A 26996-nucleotide genomic window follows, 5' to 3' on the forward strand; every position below is an offset into this window, starting at 1 on the left:
GTTTGCTGCATATCTAACCGTCAATAACCTGCGAGCGCTAAAAATTTTTTTTTGTGTTAAACATAAAATCAGTGGTAAATATGTTTAGTTAATTAAGTAGAAAAGGTGGTTCTGTGTATTGTTTTAAAATGTGGTAACCGTACTGATAAGCAAGAAGATGGTATTGCGTTTCATAGGTAAGTTGGTCATGTTCGTGATAATTTATTTGTATATTATGATATATTTTAATATCAGTGACCTAGTGTTTCTTTAAATTAACTTAAATTATGGATATCTTTACCTAATGGTTTCATTTTGACCGCTTAAAAATACTATATAACGTAAAAAAATAGAAAATTATATTTTAATTCTGAGCGTCTAGTGCGAGCACTTTGGACAAGTAGGTACTAGCGAAACGGTCTATGGTCTCAAACATTTGTGTACGAATGCGTTCGCTCGCCCACAAACCAAACGCACGGCACGCAGCTTCATTTAGCAATGCAATCGGTGGCGTCTAGATGTATCTATAGTCTAAGCAATTACTGTAAGCATAATAATATAAAATAGTAAGAAAATGTCACTTGTGTAAGTACCTACTTGAAATATTGATGGTGCACTCAACAGCATTTTCATTTCCATTTCAAATTTTGACAAATTTCTTACACGTGTTAAAAGATTAATTTGCATGATAAATTAGACAAGTTTTATGACTTTGCAAGCATTTTCATATGCAGTGATAGTGTGTAGTTATTGCATACCATTAAGAATGTTCAAACAGTTTATTTTAACTCTTTCGTGTAAATACTCAATTCATTTTTTTAAAACCTGTTCAGTATAGATATTAGAAAAAGAGTTGTAGGTAGGTATTCTTATATTTAGCAGGTGCGAGTAGGTAAGTCAGAATCATAAATTCGTGTTTTATTTATTAACGAGTGCACCATTTAAATAATAATAAAGTAATCAAATAATAATAAAGTGCAAAACCCAAGAGGGAAAGAAATTCTCATTAGCATATTCGTACATAACATTTTTGAGTTTTAGCCATATTGCATTGGATGACTGCCATGGTATGTAGAGTTGCATTAAAACCCACAGTATTAAATGTAAAAGTGGACATGTTATATTTTACTCTCCATTTAACTATGCTAATTGCTTACAGACATGTACTCTAGGGTCCCCCGTTTACATTCACAATAAGAATGTAAAGGCCCCATATTAAGTCGTATTATAGAGTTTTGTCGTGTATAGATACAATACCAGATACCAAGTAGGCAACATTTTGAAAAAAGAATTCTGTATAGTTACTATAACTATTTCAATGAAGTCTCCTGTAAAATATTTTAAATATTTAAAATGTGACTTCTGCGATGAATAAATGGACATATAAAAGTCTAGAACTGTTTCGTATGAAAAATTTTCTCAAAGACTATTGTATTTAATTTGTACTCGTAACCAGACAAGTGTAGGTATGTCCAATATCCATTACTGGAAGAAAACCTTCGTCTATCTTAAAATTAATTTAATCTTGGAAATTATTACTTATTCAGTACCTAATAATTCTATATTATTATGTTTTATCGCCATCATCATTAGCCGAGCTCGATCCACTACTGAATGAAGATCTCCCCTAGCTAATTTCACTCTTTTCGGTTTTAAGTTCTTCTCTGCCACGTCAATCCACCAAATTTTATAAGTTTGTCTATCCAGCGGATTAAGCACATTCTTATGATCGTTTGATGCTTCTTGGATACCACTATCACTATATAACGGCATTTGTTCAGCAATTGTCCACTCTCTAAGCCACGTATCTATCCCATTGCCATTCCATATACTTATCGACCTCTATCACACCGTGTACTCTTATCTGCCTCCTTATCCATTGGTATATTGTGCGGTCTTTCCGCGTTATACCCAACATAAATCTTCCTTATTATTGGATATATATATTAAGGGTCCATGCTTCACATGCATACATGAAAACTGGTAGTACACATTGCATGAACACTTTATACTTAAAACACGATGGACCGTCACTGTTAAAGATATTCAGATGTCCAAATGCGTTGCATGCTAGTTTTCTTCAGCGATCAATCTCGTCATATGTGTACCTACTGTCCAACAAGAAGATTTAGGCACAAGCCGGAAGGCGCTGTCGTCGACTAAATAGGAGGGGCTTGTTAGTTTATGGAAGTGCGGTTAAAATTGGAGGAGCTTGTTAATACACAGTTTTAACAAGTAGCCAAGAATATCATGTCTTACAGTAGGTACTGTTCTATTCTGTTAACACTATAAATCATTACTATTAAAATAAACTTTTTAATATTCTCTCTATTTGCTCATCTCTCCCATGAGTACTCTTAACTTAAAGTCATGTAAATTCAGTCAACACACATTTGAGTACATGGCGACCTCAGCCTTTGGTAACTGCTCCTGAGAGATTCCCAGTCATATAAAAATATATGCTTCACATGCAAACGTAGGGTCCGTGGTACGCCCTATTAACACTGGGTGTGTTGCGGGGCGGGTATAGGTTTGAGGCCATTAACTTCAATATTAAAATACACGAATTTTGATGGTATTTTTCAATCGTTTCAGATTACTGGTTCGAGTGTTGGACGATGGTGGCGTATCACGTCAGGGCTGGGTTCCAGCAAGTGCAATCCGCTCACGAGACGACGATTCCAGAGGACGACAGGCTGGAGGTCAACAGGCTGATGCTGCTTTCAGAAGACAGTAAGCTACGTTTTTCAGTAATGTAAAACATTTATGGCGGGTCCTTTAACTCGGAAACCATAAATTACACTACTACGCAAAACATTCGCAAATCTAACACACCGTCAAATCTTGTTCCGGCATTACAGTAGATATAGGTACGTAGTGTATAACCTGGACCAATAAACGAAAGTAACCACATACGTTATCCCGTTCACCATAATATTAAAGAGAAAAAATAAGTACCTACCTACAATACTATCGTAAAATGATAAGTATTCTATATTGACCACTTTATTAAAATAACATTTGAAAATAAATACTGGCTGAAGTACCTATCTCATTTAGTTTACTCGACATTAAATGGGTTAATGCCAGTGTATCTTAGTAAAGCGTCAATTACATTGAGCTTCTTTACGAGCTTTTTGTTGGGGAATTTGTAACCTGCTTGTAAAGTCGCCCAGTGTAATCATCGAACATGTTAGCTTGTTCGATGATTACACTGGGCGACTGTACAGGCAGATTATAAATTCGCCAACAAACAGCTCGTAAAGAAGCTCAATGTAATTGACGCATAATACACCAACCATAGTTGTAAATAATAAATGTTAAAATCCTGAAATTAAACAATATGATACTAAACTAGTTTTTGTATTTATGGTCGATTTTCCGTGATCCAAAGACCAAATTGCCCAAGACCTACTTTCATAATTACATATTACTTATTTCTTATAATATGGTGAATTCGTATTTTTATTCTTTCCTACATCACTAAATAACATTAATCATGAGGTACTGCTAAATGTACATATCATCTACTTGTTTTATAGGTTTACACTATCTAGTACATTTTATTTATACTATAAACGACATATATAAACTCCTATAATAATACTATCATTCTAGAATATGATAGGGAATTTTATTTTTTATATATCTAGACAAATTATATGAATTTAGATTTCAACAGTATACATGGTCTTAATTTTTAATCAATATTGATAGTCGGTATGCACCATAATTTATAAAGCCAAATGGCAACCTCGCGATTTTATATGTAGGTATATTTTTACTATTATACCTACTAATATTATCTGTATACATTAAATTTATAATTGTATATAGTTATCCGTGCTTTCTATAAAATTTGGCTAAATGTGTAAGTAGGGTTTTTTATGTGTGCGATGTTTATGTATGTGTAATATTATGTGCCTCGCTTGGCACGCGTGCTACTTATTTGTCATCCCTGGTGTAGAGCTTCTGGAAATATTTAGACGTTTAGAGGTAATTTAAATGACTTTAAGTTTAACTTCAGCTCCATCCTCATTTTCTCTAACTAATTTATTATTTAGTGTATAATTAAAGTCAAGTATCCTATTATAAGTAGGTACATCCATTATTAAAATTTGCAAGTGCATCGAAGCAAAATAATTAAAGACGCGCTGTTATAATGAATGTCATGCATGTGACAAATAACTACGTAATTTATTAAGCGATGCAATAATTTTATTCGTAAAATACTGCAATTTAATTAGTAATAAACACTCATAAATAAATATATTGTATGGCAAGTATCACGCGTTTAATCTGGATCGCGGATGTCGAAAATCAAAGCGATTCAGTTATCAATTCATTAATCTGGATCGTGATCATTGATTAAAATGATTCGATGATCCAGATTGAACGTATAACTCTAGTGGACAAAACCGGCCTTAATCATTACCTAAAAGATTATTTTGAATAAATGATAAACACAAGATTTGACAATGTAGCATTTTTTAACTTATAAAATTATAGGAAAAATCTTCAACCAATTAAAACAACTCCAGTAGTGAATCTATTAGAAAATATGCGCAAGAATGGTACTTGGGTCACTTAGTGACCAGAGCCTGGAAATCGAAACTCAAATTCTTCTCAGTCCGATTAGTCTTATACTATGTACGTTATTGAGGCTTATCCAATGCTTACCCTAAAGAGTTGACATAAGTTGAATAATTATTATTGACGAACAATTTAAAAAAAAAATACATCGTAAATTACTATTCGAATTTAAAAATAAAATTAATTAAAATTAAATGAAATATATTGTATTTAATCCACACAATTTTAAAATGATCAGGACCGGTTTCTTTAATTTAGCAGGATTTTGTCACCTAAACTGAAAAATACATGGCATTATAACTTTAGACTTTGCAGCAAACTTATTTCAGTTGACGTGTCTACTTTCGATTTATTTAGAACAATTTTCGCCATTTCCTGCGATCATCATTTTGGCACTGAGAAGCGATTTGCATTTACACCATCATGAATGAGCAATAAATTACCATTAATTATTTTATATTTCATTCATGTTTGTGTCAATGCGGACGCACAAATTGTGATGCTTCTTAGATTCCAACTCAAAATGAAATATTCGCTCATCCATATCGCGCTCCGTGCTATAATTATTTATGATGACAGAATCATGCTATGTACATATTATTTCCCCAATTATTCTGGTTGCATAAAGGAAACTTTCATTTTATACTGAATAAAAAGCTCTCATCAATAATACCAAAGGTGGTGTTAATATTATTAATCGTAGATACCTGTAATTATTTTTTGCGGTGGTATTTATTAGCACTGGTATGGATTACTGCTCTCTCGTAGAGATAACTTTACTATAATATGCTACATATAGAGGTTGCAATCAAGAAATCTCATCTTAGGATTTCTCGAAAAATAATCAGAAAAGGGCCATCTCAAATTTCGAGAATTTAATTTTCCCGGTATTACGAGAATTCTCATTTCTCGAGAAATCATCAACGAAATTCTCGATAAATTGTTACTGGGCAAAACTGCCGATCGCGATCAGAATGTGAAAAAAATCGCCGGTAAAAAAAGAAAGCAAAAAATAAATTGGCTGAAAAGGATAAAAGTGAGAAAAAAATCAGAAATAAGAGGTAATTTCGTAATATTTTCGATTTCTCGAAAATCTTGAAAATTCTCGAGAACTCTTGAAAATCTAAAAACCAATCTTGAATTCTCGAGAAAAATATATTATGATTTCGACAATATTCGAATCTTTAGAAATGAAAAAGGTCCAAAACTCATAAACTCCACCCGCATACAAATGCTTTTATTTTCGATATGCAAAGAAACACTGGTTCCTCAACTTACTCTAATTATAGTTCGTGATTTCTAAACTCTACGCATCATGTCCTCAATAAGGCTCATAATATATAATATAGTGTATATAAACTGTACAGTAAAATCTTCACCTTTCCGACAATTCCCAAAAGCACTTTGCATATTGTTCATCTGTCAGTTTTACACATTATTATAAATGTGTCGATATTATATTCCACGTGCGAAAATTAGTCATGGAAACTCGGCTACGTTTTCTTGGTTATGCTGGGTACCTATCTAATATTAGCAAGTAATTAGTGTGACGGCGTAGTTTGTGAAGAAACTCTGAAATTATACAGATGGTTTGTAATAATTTAAGAAGCAAAACTGTTGATCTGAGGCAGACTTTGAAGGCAATTAAATACCATTTTAACACCAAATCTGGGCCAAGCACACAACGAAACTTCTGCAAAACATGACATTGGTGTATCCAAAAATGTCTTGCCGATTGATTTACGACTTTGCACCTTGCCAAAATTGACTTGACGTACCTACATAATACAATTCACTAACTTAATATTATGCGAGGTTGTATCGTGACGCTTCTGAAACGTTTGAAGTGAAATCTGTTTGTCTTGAGCAGTCATAAAAGATAATTATGTTTGTTAATAGGGCTTCACTGATTGAATTGTCAACAAATGAAATATTTTTTGTATCTATAATGCTTTTATTTGTAGGAATGTTTTACTCAACTAATTTCAAGACCACATCTCACATAAATGTCATTATTACAGCAAAAAAAACAATAGCATATTCTTGAAATTTTTGCTTACACAAAATATATAAGAAAATAACAATATCTAATAGCAGTTTTACACCACGCTTTTTTTTTTGAATTATTGAGTTAGTAATGACATCTAGTAAGTAAATATATAAGGCAACTAACCTTCCAAAAAATATATCAAAGTTTCAATTTTCTTTAACATAATATGTCTAGGTATGTAGGTGTATCTTTATAGGTTTGTCTAAATTTTATTTAAATTCTGAAATTTTACAAAAATATTTTACTTCTAAAACGAACCAAGTCTATCTAACCCTCTTGCGTAAACTATTCTCATTTTTTTACATTAAAATTATTTACGTCTCAAATAGTGGTTATTATGATAATAAAACTGTTAACTAGTAATTTGATTTTACCAGTAACTCCTCATTTTTATGATCAGCGAGGCAGGAAAAAACCGCTCATATCGAAGATTGAAAATGATAGTAATACTCAAAATAATATGTGTACCTTAGAGCCAGTGTGTCGTTTGTACGATTTTGCAAAAAATATCAAGCATTATTAAGAATTTGAGGCTCTTCGATTTCATATATTTTTGAGCCAATTCACTTTTTGAGTCTATCCACAACATACATTTGAAAATTCTAAAATAAAAAAGCCGATAGTCCACGAACATTAAGCGGCTGAAAAATCTTAAATTGCGTACATTGGACATTGACATACGATACATTGGCTGTCAGGTATATAATATATTATATATATATATATATATATATATATATATATATATATATATACTATAAACAAACAAAAAACACGGTAAATAGCATTGTTATTATAATTATAACGCACGCCCAGTAAGATACTGTCGTAAGTCTGAAATGGGCGTTTTTGAGTTATGGATGTGGTTGGATTCGTATTTTTTTTTGCTATTTTAATAAAATACTGTCGTATCTCAAACTCAAATAGTATCAGAGAGAAAGCACTTAATACAGTACATTACTTTCCGAAAACTGTTAAATCGATAATAAAATAGTGTTGTAACTGAGTTACGACAGTATTTTACAAGAAGCTTTCTAAAAAACTAAAGCAATACTTTTCAAAAAAATACTGTTGTAACTCTGTTACTACAGGAAGATCTTGAGATACAGCGTAATTTTCTCACTAGTTGCATGGATATTATTGTTCCAAAGTATTCAAACAAAAAAACTGGAAGCAGCAGAGGCAACAATTTTTGTTATCAACTTCAATTAAATGGAAGTAAAATAGAAGAAGTATGCAAAAAATACTTTATCAACACATTTGGGGTGAGTGAAAGGTACTGCTCCACTGCGTGGAAAACAAGAGGTCTACTTTCCGGAATGCCAATTCCAGAACAAAGAGGTCATCATGGCAATCACAAAAAAATTGATGATGATTTAAAAAATTATATAAGAGCTCACATTAAGTCTTTCCCAGTGATCGAGCAACATTATTCGGGTGCACAGACGTCTAGATTGTATTTAGATGGTAAATTAACAATTGCTGAAATTTATCGGTTGTACAAAAAACAACAAGCTGACAGCAATATGCTATTTGGAAAAGAACATTATTATACGCATCCATATTTAATGACGAATTTAATATTGGCTTCTTTAACCCTAAAAAAGATTTGTGCGTTGAATGCGACCTATACAATAATTCTTCACCAGAAGAAAAAGAACAACTTCAAGAAAAGTATGAGACACATCATCCTGGGAAAAAAGAGCCAAAGGATGCAAAGACCAAAGACGTAGCAGAATCCCGAACTAATGGCCAAAATAGCGTCATTAATGTAGCTGTATATGATTTGCAGGCTGTTTTACCGCTTCCTTGCGGAAATGTGTCAACTTTCTATTATAAACGAAAGTTGGCCACGTACAATCTTAGTCTATAATATCACTGAAAATATTGCAAACTGACTCATGTGGGATGAGAGTCAAGCTGCATGAGGATCCAATGAAATTGGTAGCTGTGTACTCGATTACGTCAAAAATATCACCACTCTGAGCATTTTATTTTTTACAGAGACAATTGTGCCGGGCAGAATAAAAATAAATACATTGCTGCAATGTATTTATATGCCATCGAGAATTCACAAAAAAATAAAACGATTTTTGGTCACCGGGCGAGCTAAATGAAGGCGATATTGTCCATTCTACAATTGAGCAGCAGAAAACTAGGGCTCTAAAAAGTGGACCAATATTTGTGCCCAGCCAAATGGTTACCATTGTACAAACAAGTAAGAAAACAGGACAACCATACATTTTTAAACCCATGGCGACAAATAATTTTCACAACATGCAAAAACTAGCAGATAAAATCGGTAAAAATTACAACACAGATGATAATGGAGAAAAAGTTTTGTGGCAGAAGATTAAAGTTATAAAAGTAGACAGAGACTAGCCATACATTATTTTTTTTAAAACCAGTTATCATGAAAAATGTAGAAAATTGAATGTTCGTCAACGGCAAATAGGTAAACCGTTACCAATGGATGGTCTCAATTTATCCAAAGCATATAAGAGCGGCCAAAAATAACGACAATTAAAAAGAAGGATTTGCTTTCTCTCTGCACTGCTAAAAATCGTGAATTTTATTATGATTTTTTTGCTTCTCTTCCAAGTGATGTTTAAAAATTAAAAATCGTACGTAAAATTTTTATTTTCCCATTAAATAAAATAATTAAGTATTTTTTTGTTGTTTTGAACTAATAATTGTATTGTTTATATTTTTTTCAATAAATCTTTAAAGATTGAACCATAACTTAATATTTTGAAAACCTTCCTTTACAGTGCCCAACAAATTAGTCGAAATTATTAGAGTGATGGTAGGGAAATTTACATAGAAAGTTTTGAATTGATTCAAATTTTACCATGAAATTTTCAAATATCCTAATAAAATACTGTCGTAACTCAAAAATATTCAAATATCTCCATTTGTATATGTTTTAGCGAAAAATGGTGAACACAGTTGAAAATAAATCATGTTTTTCCATAAAAATGAGTAATAATTTTTACATTCAGACTTTTCCTGTATTTACAAAGAATATTTGAAACTTCAAATGGCTCTCCTGCAAAATGCCAATTTTTGGATTACTACAGTATTTTACTGGGGGTGCGATAAATCTTACCCACCTGTATGCTAGCATTACAACTTGGTGATTTTAGAAACTATAAATATGATATAAGCAGTGATTGAAAGAGAAACGCTAAGTAGGTATTATATATTTAAGAATAGTTTAATATTAATACAATATCTTTCCATCAAGAATAATTGATAGTTAATACTGCTGAAAAGAGAATTATATTACATATGATATGCCATGAATGATTATAACATTTTAATTAAATTACTAATGCATGTTGACTATCGTAATATCAGAAGTTATACAAAACTCTGTTCTTGACACTCATTCACTTTCAGAATAAATTTAATATTTTTTTTCAATAAGAATTTACTATCATAAGCAGACTTCCTAATTTATCGAATACGCACCGTATTTTTATATACTGTACCTATCATTCAGCTTGAAGTAGGTACCTATTTATATTAATTAAAATAAAATGGAATATTTAATGGTGAAATCACATAATTTTACCGCATAATAATACGCTTAGAAAGTCACTAGGTATCAACTGATACAAAAAATACATTTTGACAGTTATGAATACAAATAATTTAATGAATATAATAACTTTTATAAAACCAAAAATAATTTGAATCTGAACGGCTGAAGCCAGTCTTAGTATTAAGTGATAAAAAAAAATATTTTATTTAACTAATATAATGGCTTTCAAATAATAATTGATAGTTAACACTATTACCGTCTCATATTGAAATCTCTCGGTAAAAATCTAATTAGATGTTCAATATAATAATATAAATTGTTTCATTTTACAGGGCAGTGGTCCGTGAGCTGGTGGAGACCGAAGAAGAATTCGGCCGCGATTTGCAGCAGGTAGTAGAGAGATACATGAAACCTCTCGACAAAGCGACTACGCCAAAGGTAGTCAGCGATAACAAAGACCTGGTCTTCAACAATTTCAAGCAGATAGCTGAATTCCACAACACGTAAGTAATGACAGTGCATATTGAATATAGAAAAAGGCTATCAAACTACTTAAGTAAAAATGAACAGAAATAACGGAGAGGTTTTTAAAAATGGGTAAATTCCTACTTATTAAAATCGTTTATTATTAATTAGTAAATTAAATAATCTACTTTTAGTCTAGAGATGAATTTCTCAAAAACATTTAAGTTATTCTCTAAAGTGTGTAATAATTTTGATTAATTCGTGTTAAATTTAGTTTAATTAAATAAATGTCAATAATTTTATGTTGAGCTTCATTCACCTATTTTTTCAAATTAAACTAATACCGGTTTTGTATCTTAGCACATTTTCAATTGATCAAACTTATTCAATATATTTTTAAATGATAGAGAATGAAACTGCAAAACAAAAAAGGTTATATGATTATTTAGGTCTTTAACCAACGATTTACAGTGAAATATAAAATGTATAGTAGCATGATGCTAATTATGACAAAACATTTCGTTTTTATTAAAAGACCAAAGTAATGCTTTTTAAAATTTAGATCTTATTAAATTCTTTATTTAAACATCTTCCCTATTCTAGCAGCTATCAACAATTATTGAAGAAATGTGCGCCATTTAAATTAAATTGAATTTAAAAATATTATTTCATAAAACCCATAGAAAAGTAAAACTTTTTAATATGATCTTATACAAAGCACCACATTTTTATCCAAACTTCATAATATATTTTAATCATCAATATTAAAAAATAATTCACAATATTATGGTTTTCCAGTGTTTTAATCGAAGGCGTGAAGTACTACGCGAACGAACCACGAATGCTGGGCAAAACTTTCCTCCGCATGGAAAGAGAATTTGACAAACATGTCGCTTACTGCAGAGATGAACCTTCCGCGCAGATTTTCCTCTCCGACAATGAGCAGGCCAGGGAGTTTTTCGAGGTAAATATATATTTTTCAATTCAATATTTTTATAATTATTTTTAATTAATAGTAAAATTATTTACTTTGATCCTATTCAGTATTTTCTAATGATACTAAACGATCCGTAAAACTTTTATCCAACATTTACTACTATAAAAACATAATTCATAACCGGAAAACTCATCTAACCAATAATTTTTCAATAACTTATCCTGGTGTTTTGGTAAAACAGTTTTCTATTCTCGTAAAATTTTGGTTTCAATAATGCCCTCTCTGAACATTTTCACAAATCACTAACGGTGGAAAATTACGTCCGTTGTCGAAAGCTCGAAAGCTTACTGAACATTATTTGAATACAATATTGAAAACTCTCGGCGATCAACCCGACTTCTAAACTTCGTCGTTAGATTGGCGTATAGATGGCAGTGATACTTTTCAAATCCATTATAATATAGTACCCGCAGTATTATAGATAATATTAGTAAACTAAATAATAATGAATTACACTATAAAATTAATATTACTATATAAAAAAACTCATATTTTATTTTGCACAATAAAACAAACATGATTTATGTATTCACATGTTACCTGCTTTTAATAATTAATACTGATTTTCGTATTTATAAATTTGTTTTAACTGCATTTTAATTTTTCTATTTAAGAAAATTATATACCTAGTTGTTAATTGACAATGCGACTTTGAGCATAGCTGATTCTCTTGAAAATTATTTTATTATACATTATTAACAAAATATTTATATTTATTCATTGGCACAATCATGATAATTATACATGCATCTGTTCTCACGTGTGAATCAGAGTGAAAATTGAGCGTTGCGTCAGCGGAAAACGTAAATGTGCAAAGTTAACGTAAATAAAGTGCTTGTGACGCAGTCTTTTAAAAATACCCAACCTTTTGTTATGAAAATACATTCAAATGTTACATACTATCATCGCAATAATAGAAATAGAAGTTCATAATTTGTCAACCCACATTGAAGAAGTTTACAGAACATTCGACGGATAGAATTAGAAATTGACAACTATTTCATTTTTGTTTTTTGTCTAATTTTTTTTACAGACGTTGTTGACCCATACCGAGGATACAAAAATGCTTTAATATTTTTTTGCAATCATCTATTTCTAAATACATTTCCTTAATAATCATCGTCATCAGCTTAGATGAATCTACAGCTAGACGAAAGTTTCTCTCATACATTTACGCTGCGTTACCACGTACTTCCGCACAGAACTATGCAGTGACCGGTTTATGGGTTTCTACCCTTTGGATTACTAGATTTTCCCAGCGATTATTTTTTTTCGAGCTTTATCCTCTATCCACTTTTATCTTTGGTATTTAATAAACTCTTTCACATCCTAGACTGTTCGCTTATTCGATTACTACATTTTTTGTTCTTACGCGTTATGCCCAAAATGCACCTTTTCATACCATGGTATATATCTTTTTAATGACTATAATATGACATACAAACATTGCTAAATAAATTTTGATCTTAATAAAGTAATAAATAATATAATCAACTGCACATAAAATGTGTTATTCATAAATATACAAAAACTTATAAGTAATCATTAATTTGTTAATTTTTATTCAAATGAAATGGAAAGCTTGCGCCGAGGCGATATATACTTACATGAAATAATTACAAGATAAAAAGAACTTTTTATATAAGTACCACGTTTTTAAATTTTCTGTTGAATCATATAAACTTGACAATTCCATGTATTAATAAAAACTTTTTTTGTACTTGATAGAAATACTGAATAAATATTATAGAATACTGAAATGTCATTTTGACATTTCATATTGATTTCCATAGTAACGCACTATATAATAAAAATTTAGCAACCCCCTTAGCAACCAACAATAATAACTTTACATACAAAACAGAATTAACTGAAAATGAATTCAATTCTGCTTAAAAATGGATAAAAGTATTAAAAGAATGCATTGTCGTCGTGTTCTGATATATTCTAAAAGTTTCAAATGTCTAGCTAGTCGGGAAGTTAGTTAAAAATCTTCAATCGTCCAATACAAATCTTGGACAAACAAGAAAAAAAAATACTCGACATACAAGAGAAAATCTGTACCGGACAAACAAGAATACGACCTAATAAAAACATGGTAAAATACCACACATCACACAATGTAAATATTTTTTTGGATACTCATAGATATTTCTCGGAAAAATTAATATATTGGGGGGTTTAGTACATGTTTTATCTCTTCATAGTTATGCCAATATAATATGTATTGCTTTTAGCAAAATACCGCCCGTCACATATTTTTACTTCCCCTTAAATATTATTTATTTTAGTCAATTAAAAAATATTTTAAATGTGGGAGCACTTGTTGAATATGTTTTCTTTGATATTGTGTAATGTTCCCGTATTTTTTCCATAAAAATCATGTTTCCACAATGCAATCAATGTTACATAAAAATATTTCATACCTAAGTTATAAGATTGTCTATTATTTTGCTATGAAATAACTTTTGATTTATATGGTAGATTTAGGTTGGTACATTTAAATGATAATTGGGAAAAACTGTCATATTTAATACTGTCCAAAAATATACAATTTCCATATTATTTAGGTATGGTTTATATTTATTTTAGTAAAAAAACTCAACAAGAATAAAAAACGCCTTTATACTATGAAAATAAAAAATAGGTAATAAATACTACGACGAAAATTTATAGACAAACTTTCATATACAATTTTTAAAAAGAATAGAATATTTACTTAAATTTTAGTTTTTTCAAATCCTTTTCAATTCAGATAAAATAAATAAAACAGTGCAGGTTTTGGTCGAGTGAGCTTTTTAAACCTTAAAATACGAAATATAATATTATTGACTTAGAATTTTAATACGTCATTGCTTAGAATACTAAACCCAGTAATGTTGTAGCTATTTTCCGTGTAGGTATGTATTTAAATAAACATGAGTTATGAAACGGTAAACATAATAATAAAGGAGAACCACATTTATGGCTACTAAACGGTTCGTGAATTTATTTAATGTTTCCTTAAATACTTATATGTTTTCGTCAAGATAACAAACAAAAGAGATAAATCCTAGACATTTAACATTGTTAATGAACTTCCGCTGCATATTTCATAATAATAATTAGGCTAGATCTTCATCTTCATGTCCACGGATTCATTTTCCAATTTTCTCTGTACCAATCAGTCAGCCAGCGGCACCTAAGAGTGGGGGGCGGGCGCGTTGCCAAATTTACTGAAATAGTCGGACATTTTTAGAGCGCCTTCGCATGTTATGTTATGTTATGACGCTCCAGTAGGCCATAGGCGACTAATTATAGTGAAATTATTATTACAGTATGTAGATAATTAAAATTATTGTCTGTTAAGATGTCGCTGCTTTCTTTTAGGTCATTTACAGTGAGATACAGTAGAATAAAGGAACAAATAATATAAGTAGCAAATTAAACAAAATTTATAAATTGTGGCACACGTTAAAAAATCAATTTAAACTTTTATGTAATCCAAAGTATAATCAACGCAAACTTTATTTTAATCAAAAAAAATAATAAAAACTAAGTTTATTGGAGACTATGAAATTATAAAATTAAAAGTGTGTAGTCTACGAAATATATTTTCACATTAATATGATAGGTTAGAATATTATATCAGAATAAATGAAATCAAGATTAAGAGATTTTTTATAACATGTAAAATAATGATAATCATGTCATTCATACGTCATCGTCGTAGATGGAGACAACGCCGCTGACGTTCCACAGGTAAAACTATCATTGCGAAAGCTAAGTGAGCTTCTCACAGCGGATGTACTGTGTGAACGAAGTGAATACTAACAAATCGTATATAAAAATATATCTCCTACTAAGATAATATGATGTATTCATTCTCTGCCCATTCCATCAGTATTCACTAAACATGATATCAGTGGCGAAGGGTGACTTTTGGAGTGAGGTAGGCTATGGACGTCTGAAAAAAAGAGTACACTCGTCGTAGGTATACTTACGGGAAATAAGAACAATACGATATTACTACTTACCTAATGAATAAGTACACACTAATGACAACGGCACTTTCAATATCTCACTGATGACATAAAATTGAGAGACGAGTTTAAATTACATATTTTCCTAAACATTTATACACATCAAACATCGTTAGATAAAATTTATTTTTATTTTTAAAAATAATCTAATTATATTTAGTTATGTGTGATTAAATACCATAGTTTTTTTAGTTAATAATAATAATTTAATAAATGTTTGTTTGCCTGTCTGTCCCGTATGTGTTCCTATACGATTCATCCGATTGCGATGAAACTTTGGTGAGTTGTTGTGTGCACACCCACGGAGGTTTCTGAATTAGTACAACTATCTTCTTCTTCTTCATTCTATATTTTTTATTCGTATGGTTCCTATACCATTCATCCGATTGCGATTAAACTTTCGTCAGTTGTTGTGCACACACCCGTAAAGGTTTCTGAATTAGTACAACCATCTTCTTTTTCTTCTTCTTCTATTCTATCTTCCTCTGTTCGTGTGCGTTCCTATACCATTCATCCGATTGCAATGAAACTTTGGTGGGTTGTTGTGCGCACGCCCGCGAAGGTTTCTGTATTAGTACAACTATCTTCTGCTTCTTCTATTTTATCTTCTTCTATTCGTATGCGTTCCAATACCAAATTTGGAAAATCCATGTTTCTCACATGGACAGTTGTATGTGGCATGCTCACCAGACGGAAAAACAAAAAATATTGTGTATCCAAAAGCACTTCAATAAACAGAATTATAACACACCTTCTTTCTTTGAGTGGCATTGCAACGCATGCCGGGTACTCGCTAGTAGAATATAAAATAATCAAGTGATTGTATAAATATGTCAATATGCAATTAAAAATTATTTTTCTTTAGAAGGTATGCTTTAAATAATCGCCTAGTATGGAGTCTTCGCCACTGTTATATACCATAATATATCATATACGTTGTAGCATTTATATTCAATCTAATAAAACGAACAAAATGCGAAAAATTCATTTCACTGTTTATATTCAAAATTTTAATTTTACTATTTTAATTTAGTTTAATAAATATATTTAAGTCATGTCAATATAATATAAAGTGTTATTAACTGACAATACAGTTTATGCTGTTGAAATAAAATAAAAAGAAGTTTTCATAATATCAGATGCCAGTCAAAATAGTTGAGTGTGAATAACATAAATTCACTTCACATAATCCAGTTATCTACCATCAAACGAATAAAAAAATATTTTTTTGGCAAATGTTTTGCATACAGAAAGTATTCATAATACATAATGAAATTTTCTCACACTGATTTATTTTAACAATAAATATTATTTATATCGTTAGCCAAACATAATAATTAAAAAATATGGAGAATTAAATTATTTTTGATATTGTACTAGACATAACTACGTGTCTTTTAATAGCAACCAGCACTGAAATAAATACATTATTTACGAAATATTTAGACTTTGGCAGAACCCATACATAATGTGTTTATTATTGCCAGTTAAATAATCTCGAAGCAAAAACGAAATTTCATTCTTGCAAAATGTATTTGGCAACAGTAAGTTGTTGTAAAAATCGATTCAAATAAAATAAATAGTTGACAAATTTTGCATTATATTATTTTATTATTATCTTTAAGTTCTTACCGAATAAATCAAAAATTTTGTTCAAAATACTATAAAATATCTAATCAGTCATCTGATTTATCATTTTCATATTTTTATTCTTATCAATAATTGCAGTTTAAAGTTGTAATCAGATGATTATAAATGAACCTGAAGATACCGAAAACTCAACCCCTTCCATAGGACAGACGTTCGATTTGAATTATAATAATTTTCAGATAACTTTGAAGACGTCATATTTAATTCTCACCAATTATCCTCATTCGACCATATCACAATAAATAATATAATTATTGTGTATTTTAGTTTACTAGATCAATGTATTTATCTTTAATTTCTATTATTTAATATAAAGTTAACAAACCCTTGCCATTAAAGATATATTTAAGAATATTAAAAAAAATGCTACTTGTATATTATATTATATAAAATATTTTCGTAAGTAAACCTAACAGGTATCAACATGACGTATCTGTTTTGGCAAATGATCAATGGTTATACATAACATAATATTTTAAAGATAACATTAAAATAGCAGTAAAACTTATTACAATGACACGTGTAACTGATGCGTTTTTGCTTTACTAATAAATCACGTAGGTACCTAATTATGATTACAATAATTATTAATACTTTTTTTTACATTATTTATATGGGATTTCCGCCGACCATTGTCAATCACTAACAAAAATATTAGTATTAAATTAAATACAAGTATTATTAATTAACGATATGAGATACTGACAAAGTATAGCTAAACATAAATTCCTAAATATAACTACATACAGAAATAATTACAAGATAAAAAGAACTTTTTATATACAACGTTTTTAAATTTTTTGTTCAATTATTATGCTCAATATGCTCAAACTTGTACTTGATATTATGAAGTAAATAAAAAACAAACAAATATAGAATACTGAAATGTCATTTTGACATGTCATATTGATTTCCATAGTAACGCACGTATATATTAATAACTTAGTTGCTAAGACCCCAGACCCCTCTAGCAACCAATAATGGTGTCGATATAACTTTTCATACAAAACAGAATTAACTGAAAATGAATTCAATTATACTTAAATATGGCTAAAAGTATTAAAAGAATGCATTGGCACCGTGTTCTGATTTATTCTAAAAGTTTCAAATGTCTAGCTAGTCGGGAAGTTAGTTAAAAATCGATTGCAAGATTTGTACTAGATAAACAACCACCGGACAAATAAGAATACGACCTAATAAAAATGTTGTAAAATAACACATAATATTAACATTTATTTAAGTGATAATCAAGTGGCAAATAAAAAATGCAAAAAAAAACAGGGTGTATAGAAATAATATTTTAAGTTGCGAAAATTATTTATAAAATGAACGTTAAGATGTATTCAGAATGAGAACGTGTTGCGTGGAATCAACCTTCGTGACATTTATATAGGTCGTGGCTTCCGTAGGTGTATTATTAAATAAAATTCCTCGTAGGTATTTAGTGAATTACATTTATATCCGATAATTTATACCAAACAATGTCTTATTTTTTTAAAACCAGTAGCTGAGAATCAGGGCTTATGATGTATCTATAGTCTGAGGGGTTTATTTATTTTTTTGTGTTAATATTGTAACGTCACAATATTAACACCCAAAGTACGAGGGTGGGTCAATAATTCCTTAGAAAAAAGCATTAAAACAGTTTTTATTTTTGTATTTTTTTTTATTTCTCAACATAATCTCCTTGGAGCTCAATACACTTGGTTAGACGTTTCTCAATTTTTTTTAAACCGTCAGAAAAATAAGTTTTCGGAAGGTCCTCAAAATAAGCATTTATCCGATCGATGACTTCTTCATTTGAAAAAAAAACGTTGTCCACTTAGCCATTTTTTTAAGTTTGGGAAAAGGAAAAAGTCACTGGGGGCTAAATCTGGCGAATACGGTGGGTGGTCGACCAATTCGAACTTCAATTCTTCAATTTTAGCCATTGATCGTAAACATGTGTGAACACGGGCATTGTCCTGATGAAAGAGGATTTTTTCCTGTTTAAATGAGGCCGTTTTTCTTCAATTTTGTTTTTTAGCTGGTCCAATAAAGATGCATAATAATCCCCTGTTATTGTTTTTCCTTTTTCCAAATAGTCAACGAAAATAATTCCACGTGCATCCCAAAATACAGTAGCCATAACCTTACCAGCTGATTTTACGGTTTTCGCCTTCTTTGGACATGGTTCGCCTTTCGCAATCCACTGCTTTGACTGTTCTTTCGTCTCGGGAGTATAGTGGTGTATCCATGTTTCATCTACAGTCACAAAGCGACGAAAAAATTCATCCGGATTGCGTTGCATGAGCGACAACAGGGCTTTAGAGGCCACCACCCTATTGCGTTTATTGTCGACTGTGAGCAAACGCGGCACCCATCTTGCAGAAATTTTTTTCATACCCAATTTGTCATGTAAAATAGAAATGACGCTACCTTTTGAGATCCCTGTAACCTCAATTATCTCACTCAACTTTAATCTTTGGTCACTTAACACCATATCGTGGATTTTATTGATCATTTCTGGTGTAGTCACCTCTACAGGACGTCCTGAGCGTGGTTCATCCTTTGTTGATGTGCGACCACGTTTAAATTCATTTAACCAGTTATAAATAGTTGCAAGTGAAGGAGCAGATATGCCGTGAACTAAATCCAACTCATTTTTTATTTCCTTTGCTGTTAACCCTTTTATATTAAAATGTTTAATAACAGCTCTAAACTCAATTTTCTCCATTTTCCATTTTTCCATTTTCCACAAGCAAATTTTTTTTAAATGTACGAGAAACACACAACAACCCGACCAATCTGATTGAAACTTCGCAGCATACTGAATCGGTAGTGCCGCTGCATGAAAACAAACCGCTTACAGTACTAGTCGCGCCACCTGTCGGCTTTTCTAAGGACTTATTGACCCACCCTCGTACCACATCATATTACTTAGCACAATACAAATGATATAATACATTATTATATCTAATAAAAGAAAAAGAGAAAAATATTGACTGAAATTGAAGAGAGATTAGAATATAACATACTATGTTAAACATTGAAATTAGTAATTTATGTAACGTTATATTTTAGTTGGCAAACTTATTTTAAAGCCATTTAGGAAATACCATTTCCAAATTAAAATTGAGAGTTTCACTCTCATCATTTATTGTGATAGATATAGTTGTAGAAGCTCTACAATCGATAATAATTGGTTATATACGTATGTTATATTTTATGTACATACTCAGAAAAACCTTTTTCATTTTTATCATTCCGACAGTAAAAATAAATTTAAAATTTTGAAATATTAATTTATCGATTATTGAAGAAGTGCAGAAATATTCAAAATCGTGGATATTTAAATATATTTCTAATCCCAATTTAATCGCGATATTTATTTTTACACGCTCCGTCCAAACATAAACCATTCCATTGCCGTTTTAAAGATACAAATTAAAGTCTGGCTGCGAATGTGTTAATGTTCATGTAACAGCATTGTAAGTCTGTCAGTATGGTGACTCGTGAATCGTGACCCACCATCACCCAGCATCATCGCGAACATCTTTCGCGCGGATCTAGAAAACACATTCCAGTCCGGCGCTAAAAATAAACTGACTCGGCATGTCGAAATAATATATTGGTAAATTTTAGGGTGACCATAATAACCATACGCAGCGGATTCGATATTTACTTGGTAGTGATTTATGATAACCTATCCCTATTTCACAATTCAATATTCGTAGCATTGACAATTATGTTACTATACTTTTAGTTTTTTGGTACTTATATTTTATAATACTCATTATACACACAAAAAATGTGTCCTATATAAATAATTGAATATGTGTCAAATAAATCAAGTGCAGAATTCGATCATTTTTTCACGATTCCATTAACCGGGATGACGGTCTGGTGTGGCAACCTTCACATTTATATACCTACGCTGCTTTACAATGTCATTATTTCAGATGATGGACTTTGTGTGGAAAAGCGGCGTATATACCTATATGTGAAGGCTGCCACACTGGATCATCGTCTCGTATCCCGAATTTCGGACTTTGCATCGGACAGTAGACAAACAGCCTTAGTGTACTTCTAGGTAGACGTTTAGGTGTATAGCATTCTGAGTTAAAATAATCTTTAATTAAAAGGGGCACTAAATTTTACTTACTTTAAATTGTAATGGATTTAAGTTTTGTACTATTCCATTTGAATCGTTTTTTGCGACCTGGGTTTCGCCTTTCGGCATCTTCATGCACTGTGTACACCAGTGGCGAAGGGTGGAGGTAGGCTGTTAAGATTCGCTATAAATAGTGCACACTAAACTTTTTTAGTCATATGTATTTGTTTTTATTGAACTAAGACTACAATTTACAGATGGTGTTAGTTAGTTTTTAAAAATCAACTAAACCCTGCCTAAACGAAACCATAATAGTTTTAGTCTAATTTGGGCAATACGACAAAATTGTGCACACTTTTTCATTCATAGTTATTTGTTTTCGTTGGATTAAAAATACATATTGCACATATTCTTGGTTATTTTTTTTAAATTCATTAAGCCCTGCCTAAACCAAACTATAATATATATAAAATATTATTCTATTTATAAAATATTCAAAGTTATGTATGATTTAATTGCATAATTTTAGATATTTTATAGATATACATGTATTTTTTGACTATTATCTATTATGGCTTGGTTTCTCAGGGTTTAATTGAATTTTAAAAACTAACCAACATTATCTGTAAATTGTAGTCTTATTTCAACGAAAACAAATATCCATGTCTGAAAAAGTTTAATGTGCACTCTTTATGGCGGATCTTAACAGCCTACCTCCACCCTTCGCCACTGGTGTACACTCACCAAAAGGCAAATATGACTGTCAGTATTACTGTTAACAATGTAATTATTATTGATCAGATAAATAAGATGCTGACGAAGAGTCATACATAAATTCCTAAATATGACTATAGAAATACTACACATAATAATATTAACATTTATTTTAGTTACCGATAAGTGGCAAATAGGAAATGCAAAAAAATCATAGTGTGATAGAAATAATATTTTACGTTGTGATAATTATTTATAAAATGAACGTTAAGATGTATTCTGAATGAGAATGTATTGCGTGGAATTAACCTTATTTGCCTTTTGGTGAGTGTACACAGTGCCTGAAGCGAAACCCGGGACGGAAAAAACTACTCAAATGGAATAGAACAAAACTTAAATCCATTAGAATTTAAAGTAAGTAAAATTTAGTGCCCCTTTTAATTAAAGATTAATTTAACTCAGAATGCTATATACCTAAACGTCTACCTAGAAGTACACTAAGGCCGTTTGTGTACTGTCCGATGCAAAGTCCGAAATTCGGGATACGAGACGATGATCCAGTGTGTCAGTCTTCACATATATATACGCCGCTTTTCCACACAAAGTTATCTTCTAATATATCTAAAATATGGTCAGCGCAAACGATGTTGGTTAATTCTGTTCAGAAAACTGTGGGGCGCAACCCACGGGACGTCGCGTCATTTTCCGCCTCTGATCGCCGGCAGACTTTCACTAAATTGCCCGTGACTCGCTCGATCCGTGACTAAAAGTGTTGTTTTTCAGATGATTGAGGAATTTTTAAGCATTTGTTATGAATTAATTTACAAAAGCCATCAAATATTGAGTAACCTTCAGTTAATTAAATATCACGTATTAATTAAATATTACGCGTTATTATAATAAAATTTGAGGTTGCTAAGCCACCAAAAGTTATTCCGTTACAATTATTTTTGATAGGGTAGATAATGAAGATACCTATATGAGAAAAGTAATAAAAAAAAATTCCAAATTGTTTTCCCATAATGTTTGAATAATTATAAGTTTAAACAATAATAAAAATTATGTGCTTGTACGGTACACATAGGATACATTTTCTAATTACCTTCAGATATAGTCTGTAATTATGGTGCCTTTGTAAATACTTTACTACTATTTAAAATAATAATATAATATATAATTTTACATAATATGACAAACAGCTTCTTACTCTAAAAAAACTTTACATTGACGCAAATTTTTTTAACTATTATTGGCACTGTATAGAAATATGGTTATTAGCCGCCTCTAGTAAACTTTTCTACTCCCCTCTGTTTGCATAAAGTTCCCTCATTCTAAAAAAAACTACATCAGTATGCAGATCTTCTAACTATACTTTTCTTTCGAGTCTATTAATTAAAGACAAGCCTGCATAAATAAATGAATAATTAATAATATAACAAGTTCGAAATTAGGTATAATATACCAGATCCAATATCAACGAAATTATCATACATTTTGCTTAGTATTGGTGATGTTTATCATCATCAGCCTGACGAATATTGGAAAAAGATCTCTCCAAATTGATTCAATATTATTACGGTCTACATTGCTCTGCCAGTACGTACTATAAAATTATTTTGTCGATGCAAAAGACACTAAATCTACCTATCGGACTGTCTCTACCCCTTTAGGTCACTAAATTTATCCAGCGATCATTTTTTCTTCGAACTATGTATCCATCATATTTCTAAAACTCTGTTACATCACAATATACCCTACTAGGCTACTGTACATACCCATAAAGTATTGGTGTAATTACTTATCAATAGTGAAATGAATATATTTTTTCAGTTATCAGATCTTCGTCAAATTATGATATTCGAATTTATGTATCCGCCTCGTAATCATTTATACGTCATCTGTCAGTATTGGTTTTTGATATATGAACAATAATGTTCATTTCTAAATACACTCAAATAAAGAAAAAACGTAGCATCGCTCATTTTTCGTAGATGTTACTATTCTTCGTGTGTACATTATACCAAAAAAATAATCTCGTTAATTTATTATTATTTTTAGACTGAAGATTTAATAATTAATATCCAACAGCCAAACATAAAATCGGGCAATGCGTTACTCAACGAAAAATCCCATTTTTTCTCAGGTCTTGCAGGAAAGTCGAAAAGAATTTTTTCAAGGTTGTTTTTTTTTCTTCAGATTTAAATAATTTGTAGTAATTATTGTAAAAGCATTTTATGATAACCATTTAAAATTAATATCAACACATTTAATTAAATAACATTGCAACATCTACATATTATTATACTAACGTTTTTATTTCATAATATAAAAATAAATAAAATATTAGTCTGTAAAAATAAGGGGTAGTAAGTATATCATATGTTCATTATTTCAAAAACTTTTTGGATTACTTAAAATTAAAAAAGTATTTAAACACTATTGTTAATAATCAAATAGATAATTCTAACACAATATTGCAAATAAATCCATCTTTCGTTTACCAGTACATATTCGTTTTCTCCGCTTGGCCCGTCATATTTACTATCGGACGTTTAAATAATGTTCGGTTTAAAAAAAAAAACAATTCGGTTAGGCTACTTATTATACAAATAAGAAAATTATTAGGTACTACGATCGATTGACCACACATATAAGTGTGTACACTCAACAGACTATCTATTTTTATGTGAAAATAAATTATTTTTCGTGCGCTTTACTTCAACGTTCAAACATTTTTTTGCGTCATATTTTACACTTTAAAACGTTATAGATAACGTTATTTGGTTCAATTATATTCATTTTTGTTAATGTATTTACACTATGTGAAACTATTTTGGCCAAAGGTTATGTTCACTTAAATACGCCCCAAAAATAGTTCTCAAGGCTTGATTTTAATTATTTTTTAATCTTTGTTGCTGAATATTTTTCTTTAGTAGGCAATCTTGAATCTTCGAATTACGAATGGAAAGTGTAGGTATATAGTAAGTCTAACGAAAAAACCCCGTATATGCACCCTGTAAGTAAAATTAATAACTGAGATATTATATGAACAACATGATGTTATATTTATATCTTATAGTATATAAAAACATGGTAAAATTTAATATGCCAGCTGAATTCGGTTGAAAGGTGTATGTAACCCTTTTATATATCTATAAGTATGTGCTCGATAGGTATTAATTTTTCTACCGTAAGTTTTTTGTATGTTACCTACAGTATTTATTATATTCCATTTTTATTACATAAGTATTTATTTCCATGGATTAATAGTGTTTGTTGCGTAAAAATTGTAAACAACAAAAGACGTTGAAAAAAGCTTCTTCTTCAGTCTTCTTGTAAACAACATTCTATCCATATGTATTAACATTCGCAGATGTTTTACCAATAACAAGTTTATTACTTGAATGCCAACAAACAGAGAAAAACAATATTTGTGCCATCAATGGGTAGGCAGATGCCAGATCATGAGGTTTAATTTGTAACTAAATGACATTATAGTCTGGCAACTATCAGTAAACAATACTTATTTACTATATGCATATACTATAAGATACTGATATTCTGAAAAATCGTTAGGTATAACTTTACTCTCGAAATTTTCACTTATTTTTTTAGATTTCCTCGCATGGCGTACTCGCGAATTGATAAGTGATAAGTGATGACAGGCAGCGCCATCGTTCCCGCTGAAGCGGCGCCTGGCCTTGCAAAATGTCATCATCCCAATCGATTCGTCAATATTTCCTCTACATAAATCATTTTCAGCTACAATCTTCGGACTCGATCGATTTTTCGCACTTTTCCATCGAAAAGTTCCCGCCAATGTTAACAGCTCTGGGCGGGAAAGTGCGGCGGGGTGAGCAGGGGCTAAGATTAGCGCATCGCGTTCCTGGACGGGTGCCGTGGTACCGCAGTACCGCGCAGCCAGCGCTCGAGGACCACAGCGTCCGCCCAAATTCTATCCGCCGCCGCCCGCCGAAATCCGACACGATCAAACCGCTACCATCACGCGAAACCGTCCCCCCTACAGTGCCGCCATCTTGGCGCGCGGAGACGCCATTTTGTGTTAAAATAATTCGGCGCATCCTCCTCCAGCGACCCTGATTCGATAAACTTTGTTTATGATCAGGTAGGTCAATGTTCAGTGTGGTTATTGTGAAGAGATCCGTCAGGTGGTCGCGAAGAGCCGGCAAACGGAAATAGATCGGTTACCATAGCTGTCGGGTATCGTCTTGCCGGCGCGGCGGTCTGCGAAGCGCCCACTTGCTACCGTGGCCCGCTCGGCGACCGAGGAATGTAAAAATAACCACCGGATAGTCCAAAAATATTACCCAATGTCCGACACAGCCATGACATAATTACCAACATTATATTTTACCCCAACTCGAAGAATTTTGATGTCGAAACTAAGTTGATGTAAAGAGTTTCAGTTAATTTTATTATTACACTATTATGACGTGCAATAATAAAATTAGTATTTATAGTGAAAAAGGAAATTTACAATTGTTTCCATAATTTTCGTCTATGCAAAAACCAAACGTTTCCTAGTCTGTATCTCTTCAAAACAGCGTTACCTAGTAAGAAATACAAAATCGACAAACTAAACATTTAAAAAAAATGATTTATGCAGTTTAAATACGTGTAAAAATAATTAAAACAATTCACCCTTATTTCAGGATCAATGTCAACAAATATCATGGGTTCATAGTAAAATAAAAAAGTGGAATAAACATACAACATTTCATTTAAAATACCACAAATCCTCTTTCAGAAAAGGGAGAATTCATTCATCATCTGAGTACTTTTCAAAATATATATTAAATACAAATATAATTATTTGCTCTATAACTGGGATTTAGACAATGGTTCGTTTTCTTAAATATGTTATA

The 26996-nt window shown here is 31.0% G+C and overlaps 1 protein-coding gene across 21 annotated transcripts in view; it reads left to right on the forward strand.

Annotated features, from left to right (window-relative positions):
* Obsc (Obscurin) overlaps positions 1 to 26996 on the forward strand; it is a 153706-nt gene that overhangs the window by 79583 nt on the left and 47127 nt on the right. For 13 of the 21 annotated variants that reach the window (XM_085946599.1, XM_085946605.1, XM_085946602.1 and 10 more), the window contains 3 exons: positions 2575 to 2712; positions 10502 to 10672; positions 11433 to 11598. In XM_085946599.1, coding sequence (XP_085802725.1) covers positions 2575 to 2712; positions 10502 to 10672; positions 11433 to 11598 — 475 coding nt within the window. The other 8 variants (XM_085946607.1, XM_085946612.1, XM_085946609.1 and 5 more) reach the window with 2 other exon arrangements.

Source organism: Rhyacophila brunnea, unplaced genomic scaffold (genome assembly GCF_057557595.1).
Source record: "Rhyacophila brunnea isolate RB1 unplaced genomic scaffold, BYU_Rbru_1.0 scaffold_2, whole genome shotgun sequence".
NCBI classification, from domain to species: domain Eukaryota; kingdom Metazoa; phylum Arthropoda; class Insecta; order Trichoptera; family Rhyacophilidae; genus Rhyacophila; species Rhyacophila brunnea.